The sequence below is a fragment of the Coenobita brevimanus genome, chromosome 43, assembly GCF_032717465.1.
Source record: "Coenobita brevimanus isolate Jiangsu-jjx chromosome 43, ASM3271746v2, whole genome shotgun sequence".
Lineage (NCBI taxonomy): Eukaryota > Metazoa > Arthropoda > Malacostraca > Decapoda > Coenobitidae > Coenobita > Coenobita brevimanus.
In genome coordinates, this window is record NC_136996.1 from 28,235,154 (window position 1) to 28,247,796 (window position 12,643).

The 12,643-nt window shown below is 38.2% G+C and overlaps 2 protein-coding genes across 2 annotated transcripts in view; one reads left to right on the forward strand and one right to left on the reverse strand.

Moving 5' to 3' along the window:
- Positions 1-658, forward strand: part of LOC145397754 (cell adhesion molecule Dscam2-like) — a 61,010-nt gene extending 60,352 nt beyond the window's left edge. Inside the window, exon 28 of the mRNA XM_080270776.1 lies at positions 294-658. Within this exon, the coding sequence (XP_080126902.1) occupies positions 294-546 (253 nt within the window). The 3' untranslated portion in view covers positions 547-658. The remainder of the gene's footprint in view (positions 1-293) is intronic.
- Positions 659-7,729: 7,071 nt separating this feature from the next.
- LOC145397825 (uncharacterized) overlaps positions 7,730-12,643 on the reverse strand; it is a 41,135-nt gene continuing 36,221 nt past the window's right edge. Inside the window, exon 8 of the mRNA XM_080270859.1 lies at positions 7,730-8,013. Coding sequence (XP_080126985.1) covers positions 7,758-8,013 — 256 coding nt within the window. The 3' untranslated portion in view covers positions 7,730-7,757. The remainder of the gene's footprint in view (positions 8,014-12,643) is intronic.

Sequence of the window (12,643 nt, forward strand, 5' to 3'; positions counted from 1 at the left end):
GATGTATTAAAATATCATTTGACCCTGCAAATTTATCATGTTGTTATGTGGATGTTTAGAAGTTATTCAAAACTGTAAAAATGTTGTTTCAATATGTAACTCGAAAAGTTAAAATGTATACTGTACAGCAATTTCATGTGGGTGTTTTAAAATATTTGAAATTGAAATCTAAAAATGAAAATGAGGGAAAAAAGAGTGAACGTGAGAGCAAGAGAGAGAGAGAGCGAGTGTGTGGGAATGAGTGGAAACCTGAAGGAAAATGTTACCCACTTGCTCTCTCTCCCCCCCTCCAGGATGGGCATGACTCGTGGAGGAAGAGATGTAGGAGGGGGAGGGAAGCGGGGCAGCAGCGGAGCCCATACCTTATTGACTCCGCCCCGTACACCCTCCTCCCTCCTTGGTGTCTCCCCTGCCCCGCCCTTCACCCCACCCACCCCGCCCACACCCTTTACCGACGCCCACGAGCTAAGTGAAACTGAGTGCGACAGAGATGTAAGGAGAAGCTACCTAATGGTGGTAGACAAAGGCAGCACCATTAATGTTTAATCCAGAAGGGATGATTTTCTTTGACTTCACCCCTTAGATCTGGATGATGTCCTTCTTAGTGTATTCTTGCTGTTATTGGACAATTTTATTCAACTTAAGGAGGATCTTTAATTTTGACAGGGTTAAATAAGTGTGCAGGGTATATTTAATCCCTTCAGTTTGAGTAGTGTCTTCTGAGCAGAAGAGACCCAAATGGTGAAGACAGGAATTTAAAAATAATGCCACTAGACTGAATGAGTAAGGGAGCTTTTCAAACCATCATTATGTTGCTAAGGAGTGAAATTTGTAAATCCTTCTCCCTGCTTTATGAGGATGTTTCTTTCATTTTATTTTTGCCACCCCTAGATACTTTTATTTAACACAGTGGAGATTTTCAAGCAAAAACAGAAAAGGTCTAGGCCTAAAGGGAAGAGATTCATAAACAAACACCTTGACCATGAGGCGGTCTTTTTTATACTTTATGTGTGCCAGCTTGTAGCAGTTATATTTAACTTAGTGGATATTGTCTGAATTGGACAAATTATATGGAAATAATAAGTTAAACACTAGAGGTCCTTCTTGAGTTCAGTATAAGTGTTTGGTGGCTCCAAAACACAGAAGTCATTATTGTGCTAAAATTTTGTCACATTAATAAGATCTGTTTTTGCAGGAAGGACAAAAAGAATGCAGAAGCTTTCCATGCCTCATTTTGTCCCAAAACAAATCTGAATTACAATGAACAAATAATCGCAAGGTTTTTTTTGCAAATTCCAGCCCTGGATGCTCATGAGAAACTCGTAATTCATTCATAGGTCAGCATGGGCTGACTTAATCTATTCAGTTTAAGTTTTTTTATTTTTACCTGTTCCCTGCAGATTACTTTTTTCTTTTTTAAATGTGGGGGGAATTTGAAACTGGGAAGGTTAAATATTTCCTTCATTAACTTGTTGAGTACAAGGCCATTTCCTGAACTGAACAAAATTCATTTGAAGGCAGCAAGAATAATCTGAGATTATATGTCATCATGATGAATGGATTAAATGCATCAAAGCTCATGCATTTTGACTCCACCTAAGCAAATTCAGAAGTGGTGTGAATGATGCTAAGATACTTTCAAGGCTGTGAATTTGAATATGGTGCCAAATTAAAGAAAAAATACATCAGAAAACTGTATATCCTATATTTCCAGTGACTTCTGAGAAAGCAGTTTGAGAAAATAATACCAACATAAAACTTTGGGTGAAATCCTTAAGAGTAGTACAGTTCTGTATAAATCTTGAAATAGTCAGCTGGAAACTTCATGAAACTCCATGAAAAATAAGAATTGTCTTGGAAATTTTGAAACATATGTCAATTATCCAGTGAGCAACTGTGAAAAATAAGAAGTGCTATGAAACAGGTCTGTATTGAAGGTTCTTATATGTAATACCGATATTGGGTGTAAAGTGGGGTAATTGAAATTAAGAAATTCCATAACCTATTCACTACATCAGATGTGAGGCATAACAGAGTCATTAATGGATGGGTGAGTGGCATGCCTGCTGAAAAACCAAACTGATGAACTCAAAATATGCCAGAGAGATTAACCAGTGACTATGATGACATCATTTTTCCTTTCAATCACAGTACCATCAGATGACTTTATCCAGCACTTTTATTCAGTTCTATCTCTGGTGGTGATGTAGGCCACAGTATATGTAAAACCACGCCATCCTTTCGGCTGGATAACATAATCTACGAGTAGAGCTATCAAGAATAAACTAAAAAAAAAAGCCACTGGATTAAGGGAGTTAAGCTTAAAGACAAGATGACACTGTGGAACACTTACCAGATGAAACTTGTTGGTCCCTCAGTTGGTTAGAGGGTCACCACACTTTGCATATGTAATCAAACCCAGCCATACTGTCCATATCGAGTGAAAAAATGTGAAATAAACCAGTGATACGTGTTTACTTCTCAAAATGAATGGCATGGCTACATGTTTTATACAATTATCATCCCAACTCTAAATAATCTCCGTATATCCCAGTAATGTCGATATTGTACATAGCAAAAGAAATTATGTTTATTGAGAGTTTACAGAGGCTATAATGATATTGCCATGTTAAAAAATTTTGACCTTGTCTGTTCAAGAAAGACATTCATATTCTTTTTGTTTATGGAATAGAAGTGAAACTTGTATATTTAAAGCTCTCAACATCTAGTTGAGAAAGACTCTGTTGGATATGTAAATATATACTGTATATATATCTCCCTTTTTTTGTCATATATAGCATTTTGTGATAGAAACCAGGTGTATATGAAGGTGGAAAATCAAATGGAGGGAAAAGTGCAGCAATTGCTGAAGATATAGAAATTGGAAATACTGAAAACCAGGAAAAATGTGATGAGTGATGCTGGAACACTTGTTAACTGACGGAAAGGAGAGTCATAATTGAGCAAATTAATGTACAGGTATATGAATATAATTGTGGTTCATGCTGGAATACAAGGCTTGACAGCATTGGGTAAAGAGGTTGTGGGCGAAGAAGAGAATACAGTAGTTGGACATTAATAGAACAAACTTTGCTTGAAGGAGATATCTGATTGAAGGAAGCAGCATCAGGAATGACAAAATAGCATGAATAAAAATATGGTACATAAAATTATATGCCTAAGACCTTGGGGAATGTTAGGTAAAGTTAACTGGAGAAAAGAAAGAATCGACAGGAATGGATGAAACTGTGTGCTGGAGGGAGAGGACTGTTTCCATCCCACTGCTCCTCCCCACTCCCCTCCCCCTTCCCCTGCTCTTGCCTCCCAGTGTGCAGTCAACAAAATTAGTATCATTACTTGTAAGCTTTGGTGAAAGTGGACCAAAGTTTTTTTTTTTTTTCTTGTGGATGTCATTTTGATTCTTATGCCTGGAAATCCTGAGGATGTAAAGATTCAAGGAGATGCTACAGTTATTGTCTTAACCCTTCATTAATGATGGTGCCTTCTTTATATAATTCTCAGTATTGTTTTATGTAGCTAAAGGGAGACCTCTTATAGTGAAGCTGTTAATGAATGTTTTGTCTAACTCATTTAGTTCATTTGGTCTCTCCAGTGCTAGATAAAATTATCAGTTGGTAGCAAGATTGAAATATATATGAAGTGTCATTGCACTGGAGGTAAAGAGTGAAATGATGAACTACAATATGGTATAATCTTATTGAAGTAAGATGTCCCACAATGGTTTGTCAATTCTGTCCAATGTTTCAAAAGAACAGCACAGTGAGAGTAATGATACTTTTTTATTTGACTGTATCTCCATTTCACCCCTTCACTATGAAAAAAATTAAGTTATAACTTCATTGTTGCCATCTCCAGGCGATTTTATTCAACTTGGGGGAGACTTTCCAAAATGAAAGCAGTCAAATATAGCCTTTACAAGCCACTTCAATATCAGGGGGCTCTCATAGGCTAAATGAGACCATCTTTTGGGAGCAATAATGAAATAAAGGTTGTTATCATGGTAAAGGGGTTGATCCTGTATGCTGTTGAAGTTCTCTCCTGTGTGACGTTATATAGAGTTTATACATATTAGAAGATTATACCATGTACCTCTCTCTATCGCCATTATCGATGTGATATATTTCTATAAAGTAATAAAAGTAAGGGGTTTTCTTGTAGCCTGTGTATTTTATTTGCCACATTGAGAGAGAGAGAGAGAGAGATTCTGTTAACCTGTTATTGCTGGCTGGAGTTGTTGCGTGAGGGATTTTATAGGGGTGATATTTAGTATATTACCCTTTTCCCACTGACTCATACATGGTCATGCTTTTAGATGCAAACTTTAGGGTTCTCCCTCTTCTGAACTTTTAAAAATGCTCCCAGACAGCAGGTATTTCCCTTGCTAGGCAGTAATGGGTTTATGTCTTGCAAATTACGTTCAAGGTTTTTGTTTACATACCCAGGCCATTAATATATCAGAATCAAATGCATTGCTCAACATTTTTTTTATGGTTTAAACAGCTAAGAGTAAGGCAAAGACCTTTTTTTTTTTTTTTTTTTTTTTTGAACAGCTGTAGTTATTAGATGTGATCAGCCTGCAACCCACATTACAAATACATTCAATATCAATGCAGAGAGGCCAAACATGCTGCATCTTAGTTACATGCTGTAGAAATAACCACCACCCTCCATAATTTCAGGTTTAGGTATACGACTGTCAGCAAATATAGGCTGAAGTAAAACAGCAGTAGGCAAATCATTGTTAATCATTGTACTAATATCACATGCTGTAGCTTTTGGGTACAGGCTATATATCTATTAAGACACATTTTTCTAAGTATATACCATAATCACTTAACATCTTTCTGTTGTCCAAGAATCAACTGATTGCAGCAGTTCTGCTAAGTTATTCACAGCTCATCACTAATAACAGACATCATACAAACAGCTGTCACATATGGCACATTAAATATTTACACAGAGTAATGAAGTACAGCTGCAGTCAGTGCTACCTTTACATGTCTTGGGTTCCAAAGCAAAGGAAGGTATAGCCTTTCCACCTCCCTGCTTCAGTATTACTCATTAGTTTATCAAGATGTCAATAGGTTTTGACTCAGTTTTGAGACCAAATAAAAGGGCTATTAACTGCAGCTGTCATATCACAATCAAAAGTTTGCAGACACTTCCTTTCTGTTTGTGGTTATTTAAGGTGTTACATGAAAAATATATATGAGAGATAGACTGCAATGCAATATGAAACATACAGCAGACAGTATGTGAAGGAAGGATATTTTCTGACATTCATGGGGGAATGAGATGTGTTAATAAACAATATTGGCTGGGGTTGTCTGCAAACTTTTGCTAATGATGATACAATGGTAATGAAACACAGGATCTCTGGAATGGTTAATGAGGTTAGAGCACCAACTGTCCTATCATCCTCTCTGTTTCCTAATGTGTTCATTTATAGTCAATAATCCTTTTACATGGTGGTAGCTGGAGGTGCTCATCATCCACTCACTTGATGTAATGCTGCCTACTTCTTCTTTCATGTCTATCACCCTTTTTTGTGTCTCTCCTCCTCTTCCCATTTCTCTCATCCTTTCTGTCATTATTTATTACTCTTCTTTCCACTTCAGGTGGCTATACACTGAGTGACATCAAAAATGGTTTCCTGTAACTCTGGAAACCATGCATGAAGCTGGGTGGTAAAAACATTACCAAATAATGGGATGTGGAGCCTACTATGGTTTCACTGTTGATTGGGTACAGACATTAATGTGGCATCCACCAAAGAACCAAACCTCCACATTAATCCCTGCATCTTGCTGTGATGAGGCACCATCAGCCACATAGAAACACTGGTTCACTGCATGGGATGGCATTGAAGGGGCTGTTGCTTGCTTGCAGTTGATGGGTCTGCTTGGACAGACAGACCGCAATTAAGAAACAATATCACCACGTGTGAATGCAGTTTCAAGATAATGTAAGAGAACTATTGACTGCAACTGCACTAAATACATATTACAATTGGATGAAGTACAATGTAGCACTGGCTATTCTACCATCTGAAGAGAAAAACCTGTATGCATGTGAGTGATGATTTGAGATAATGCACAAAAATCTGTTGATTTTCAGTTCATGTCGCCGATTCCACAATCGTCTCGTTGTCTTTGGGTAAAACGACCAACACTGAAATAGTGACTGTGAAAGTGATCAGGGAAATTACACTATTTGAGTCATCATCATCATCCAATGTGTTGTTTTTGACTACCACACCATGGGATAAATTTGGCCTATGGTGCACAGCTGCCTATGATTTAATGTTTTGTGTACAGTAGCCTATATGTATCACAGGAAAAGTTTTTACACAAGAAATTTGAGAGAGGGCTTGAAATTGACAGAAATGTTTGTACTGTACTTACGGTACTATAAACATCTATACCTTAAAGACAAATGGAAGTATGAGCCAACTTCACATCATTGGTCAGCTTTATCCCATGTTAAAATACTGGACTAGGATACACAAAACAACTTACAATGAACTCTCTCTCATAACTATGATTTACATTTGTAGGAAGCACAAGGGAGATGGGAAGATTTTATATTCTTTTTTCCTTGTAGTTCCTACAAAAGTAAAATACTGTACATGGATCATAACTGTTTATACAGAGAGAATAGTAAGAAGAGAGAGCTAATTCACCCAGAGTCTCTTGTACTTCCTGGTATATAAAAATTTTGAGTTATGGGAGGTAGTTGATTGTATATTGGTTTGTGAGTCCAGCCCTGTACATTTAAGAAAGAATCACAGAATTCTTTCTGTGTTTCTGCATTATATTATGTTTGTGTGTGTGTGTGAAGTGTGGTTAAATACTGCTGGTAACAAAAACAGTTATGAACATGTCCATTAACTGTGGAAAACATATGCGATACAGGAGCTTTTTACTTTTACTTACAACTGTAGAGTTTTGGCAATTCATACAACTTGGTTCACTTTATATTCATTATGTTCTTGCTCATCCACACATATCTGTCATTAAGCTGTCTGTGTATCTGAGAATACTTAATTCTTTTTGTCTAATGTTCGTAGCATTCATGATTTTATACCGTATTTCAGTCAAAGCTTATGACATTTTCTTAAGTCTTCCCCATAAGTATCACAGTTGAGCTCCAGTATTCCGTTAAGGATGACACAAAATGATTTATTCAACTGAGGGTAAAAGCCAGCATTCATAACCCTCAGGCAACAAAAAGCCATGCCTAAGCAGAATAAATCATCTGGCAGTGGCAAGAATAATGTATTGAACATCTTTGTCTTTATTAGAGAATTATCTTGTTAAAACCTTTCATTGCCATAGATGCAGTCAGTATCCTTCTCTTCTTCCAGTTCATTCTCGTGCCTGAGAAATAATTATGCTTTTCTTCTTCTTTCTCCTTCAGCTTTAAGTATTTCTCTCAGTCTTCATTTCTTGAGCCATTCTCCTCAGACACGCAGTCCTCTTCCTCCTTCTTCCTGCTTATCCGGCCACAGAATTAATCATTCTCTTCTTCCACTTTCTCCTTCAGTTACAATTATCTTTCCCAGCTATCCTCTCTTAGACCTCATATGCATCCTTGAATGTCCTATCCTCATCTTCCTCTCCCAGCTCCTCTTCCCACTCCTCTTCATGCATCTTTTCTCCTTGTTCTGAGAATATTTGGTCTTTTTTTCACTTCTTTGTCCCTTAAGCTTATTTATTCCTGTAAGTTCTCACATCTCAAGCCTCAGATGCATCCTCAAATGCCCCATCCTCTTCCTCCTCTTCTTCCTCTCTCCGCTCCTCCTTCTGCGTGAGCCCCTTGTCTGGAGGCTCTACAGAATGCTGTGCCAAGCTGGAAGACAGGGCGGCTGCCAGTTTTTGTCGTGCCTGCTCAGCCTCCTTCTGTATCTGTACAAGCCGGCCATTCCAGTACTCTGTCTCCTCCTCCACAACCTTCAGTGACTTCTCCAGGTTCTTCCATTCTCGCGTCCCCCTGAGAAGTTTAATGCAGTATTGTATTAGTGTGCTGAGAATAATGAACTGGATGATGAATGGATGGATGGTACTGTATTTAGAGGGGAAATAATGGTCAATGGATACAGAAGTGATTTGCAGTTTGAAAGGATGTGTCTTTAGTCAGGCTAGGGCAGGACACATGATGCTGAGACAATACTGCCTACCACAGAGTTATACGTGAAAAACTGTATGGTGCAAAAGGACGAAAATCTGAACCAAGTTAAGGTACTGTACTCTACAATTCGTTATTACTGGAGATATCTAATTTCATTATGACCACTACTTTTATGCCTCGAAATACTGAGCAAACTTTAATTGTCGTATTCTCTGGGTTTAAGGCGTCTGTGACTGATAGAGCATTTATATTCTGATTCGGTCATCTGTACCTCCATGCAAGAGTGACATGAAGTTTGTTAAAACTCATCGGAGCATCAAAAGATTCAAATTCTAAAGTAAACATGAAACGATTGTTTTACTGTCCTCCTTGGTATACACTTCACTTGTAAATACCGGTATAATAGAATGCGCCAAGTCATTAGAGTATCTGTACCGGTAAGACGCCTGTGGCATTGTGATTGTACGGATTGCTGGATTTTGATTTCACTGATTCAGTTTTTCTAAATGTTACATAGATGACGCATTAGGTTAGATATGGATTAAACTGGAAGTAGGCATGCTTGTGAGACCTAATTTTCTCCGAAAAGGAGTTTTTTTTTTTTTTTTCAGAATTATCAAAAACAGAGAGATTTGGTTGTTGGGTAGATAGTCCAAGTCCCAGGGAACAATTTATTAACTTTTGGGACCGATCCGGATCATATTACAGATTCTGGATCCGTAAAACACTTTTTGCGAAACCCAAATCAATTATGAGAAACCCTAACCCATTATGAAGAATGGTTTGGAAACTACGTTGCCCTTGTCGGAGAGATGCGCTCCACTGAGTGCCCCTCCGGTTTCTAAATATAACACTACCGCTAAACAATATTTTGAAAAACTTGATCTGTGAAATCTAAACCTGGCGATCCGTAAAATCACAATCCCGAGATGCTTGAGCGAAGTCTGGTGCTCTACCTGATTTCAAGTAGGATTTTTAAAAAATACCTCTCACAGAATACCGATATTTAGTTTTCGCTATAAGCATTATTTCAAGCAAACGATGTTCTCTTTTTCATTGTATCCCAACAGTATATCTCTGGGGATGATTTTGTTGTTGGGAGATGCGTTCCTTTTATTCATGTAGCCGAACCAAATCTAAACACCGAAGCACTAACGGAAGGAGCAGATTCGAATCCCTTGGACCTCAGGCACGAGTCAGTCTCTGTGGTGAAAGATAGTGAGTGTTCGTTGGTGTGTAACATTGACTTTAGAGGGCCGAATGGGGTGCTTCTGAAAAGCCTAGTATTCCGTCAGATGGCTCCACTGTAGCAGTAAACACATTCCCGCGCTGTTTAAAAAGCATCATTTTATTTGTTAAATATTTACACTGTTGTGTGAAACTGTGAATCATGGTAATGTCATATGCCGTAATATAAATAATACAAACAGAACACGTATATATAACGTATCATGAATTGTTTATATTTATCATAAACTGAAATTAAAATATCACTGATGGCATGTGATGGCAATCCGCCATTTCAGTGGTCCTATATTATTTAATTTCTGCTACATTTAGTGCAAGTTAGATTCTTAATACATAGTTTGTTCAGAGTGTAAAGTACGCCTAGTGGGTATCTTGACTCATCCAGTCTCTATGTGGGCAGAAATTTAATGTTGAGTAAATACTGGCATTCACCATCAAAAATTATCCGGTCTGAGGAACCGTCCCAAAACCAAGATCGTTTACGCGTCATTCTTTGCCCGGTCTCACCGAGGACAGACGACTGTGGAAGGTACACAAGCCAAGACATCGCCTCCAAGTGATCCACAAGATTCACACGGAGTCAAGTTCAGTATTCACGATTATATATATATATATATATATATATATATATATATATATATATATATATATTATAAACACACATGCAAACGTGAGAACACATGATGAGTAAATACACTGCATCCTCTTAAATGTCTACCCCGAGTGAGATTGCGTCCAGGTCAAGAGGACTGGTATGTGCACAAGCTACTGACTCAGTCAGTGGAAGATCTTACAAACATATGTGTGTGGACAGGTGGCCTGGAGACAGTTCTCACATGACCATACCATTGGGGAATTGCCAAGAGGGGGCAATGTGTGTGAGATATTGATGATAAGATGACCTTAAGGTATTTACTTGGTAGGCACTTGGTGAAATGTAAAAATTAAAATAACCACTAGTTCTCAACAGAAAAAGACAAAACTTCACTGTAACACTTTATTTACAAAAGCTACAATGATAAATATACGACTCACTCATGGTGCAAGGAAGCTGCAGGGGAAGGTCTCTCTCTCTCAGCTCAACAGTCAGGAACTCACATTACTGAACTATATGTGTTTGTGGGTGTGTCCATTTACGACAGTAATGTAACCAACGTCGGGTACAGGGACATGAGAAATGGGCGTAGCTTAGTTAACAGCTAGAGAGGCAATATGTGGGAATGACAATCACACAAAGATATCGCTCAGTGAAACACACTGCCTGTACATAGTCACTTACGAACCAATGACGAATGTTATGAATTTAGCTTGTTTCTACACTGAGTGAATCCGTGACATTACACGCCATCAAAATAAAATTTTTCATGGAAACTTGGCATCCCTCGTGAAAAACTTAAACACGGGACTGTCTTGTGGTGCGCATGCGTGAAGGAAGCGAGCAAAATGTTGAATGCCAGTATTTACTCAACATTAAATTTCTGCCCACATAGAAACTGGATGAGTCTAGATACCCACTAGGCGTACTTTACAGTCTGAACAAACTATGTATTAAGAACCAAATTTGCACTAAATGTAGCAGAAATTAAATAATATAGGGTCACTGGAAGGACGGGTTGCCATCACATGCCATCAGTGATATTTTAATTTCCGTTTATGATAAATGTAAACACTTCACGATACGTTATATATACGTGTTCTATTTGTATTATTTATATTTCGGCATATGACATTACCATGATCCACATTTTCACACAACAGTATAGATATTTACACAATGAAAAATATGCTTTTTAAACAGCGCGGGGAATGTGTTTACTGCAACAGTGGAGCCATCTAGCGGAATACTAGCTTTGAAAGCACCCCATTAAGGGAAAAATCGGAAATTAGAGAAAAAATATTGCTCCAGTGAACCTTGACAGCCGAGCAGACAGTACTCTAAACTCTCATATGATGCTGGTCTGTGTGCTTCTGTGTTTTTGTGCGTACTAGTGAGTGGAAAGGAAGTGTTTTATTTCTCATAAGAACACGGAGAGGCGGAGTTGGGTAAGTGGAATTGAAGCACTGTATTTGTTTACCAGCGAGCATTGTCATTACTATCTGTTTATCATTATCACCATCATTATTTAACATCATCCTCATTCATCAGCATCATCATGCGTTACCATCACCATCATCACCAGAAGGGCATCGTCATGAGTCACCATCACCACAGCCGCCACCGCCACCATTCACCCATGCATCCATTATCTCCATCAGAACAGCATCATCACCAGCACAGTCACAAGAAGTTTTTCAGTACCATCACCATTCATTATCACCATTACCACTAAAAATTATCATCACCATCAGAACTTCATTATCGCCATCATTTATTATCAACATCAGTAACAAAGGAGCATCATCACATCACCATTCATCTCATCATCAATATTAGCATCAGAAGAGCAACATCATCACCATCACCATTCATGATCATCGCCATTTTCTCCATAATCGTCACCATCACCATTATCATCATTATATTTGTGCTTCTGCTTATATTCAGTGTTATTCTCTGCTTAGCCAATACTAATTCATTCGATTCTGACTATAGTGCCGAGTATATCATCATCATCATCATATCATCACCACCACCACCAACAACAACAACAACCATTTCACCACCGTAACCAACACTAGGGCCACCATATCAACACCACCACCATCATTACGTGTACTTTCTACTTACAGCCTATGCATGGTACTTTCCTACAACATTGCTATTGGTAATTCGACTTCCTTCCTCAGCTAGCAATGCATCTAAAAGTTTTATTTAGGTTTCTAGCAGTCGATTTTCTTCAGTCGACGTAAATCATAGTAAATGAACGTTTAAAGTTAGTGAATATAGGGTTTCAAAGTGTAGCTCGGACACTAAAACTTGTCTGGGATTGTTTTGCCTTTTTCCTCTCTCTCTCTCTCTCTCTCTCTCTCTCTCTCTCTCTCTCTCTCTCTCTACGTTCAGGGACAATAATAAAAAAAAAATAGTAAGGCTCTGTATCCTTTTATCTCTTGTTACAGCCAAGATTCGAGATGGAAAGATGGCAATTTTAGGCCAAGTTAAAGTGACCAAAGAGTAGTCAAAGGATGCAGAGAGGCGAGGAACCGAAACACTCGTAGGGCTTTCCTAGTTTTCTGCAGTAATTACTTCGCTGAAACACTAATGGCCAATTATGATATTTTAGCACCCGTATCAAACGAAGTGGAC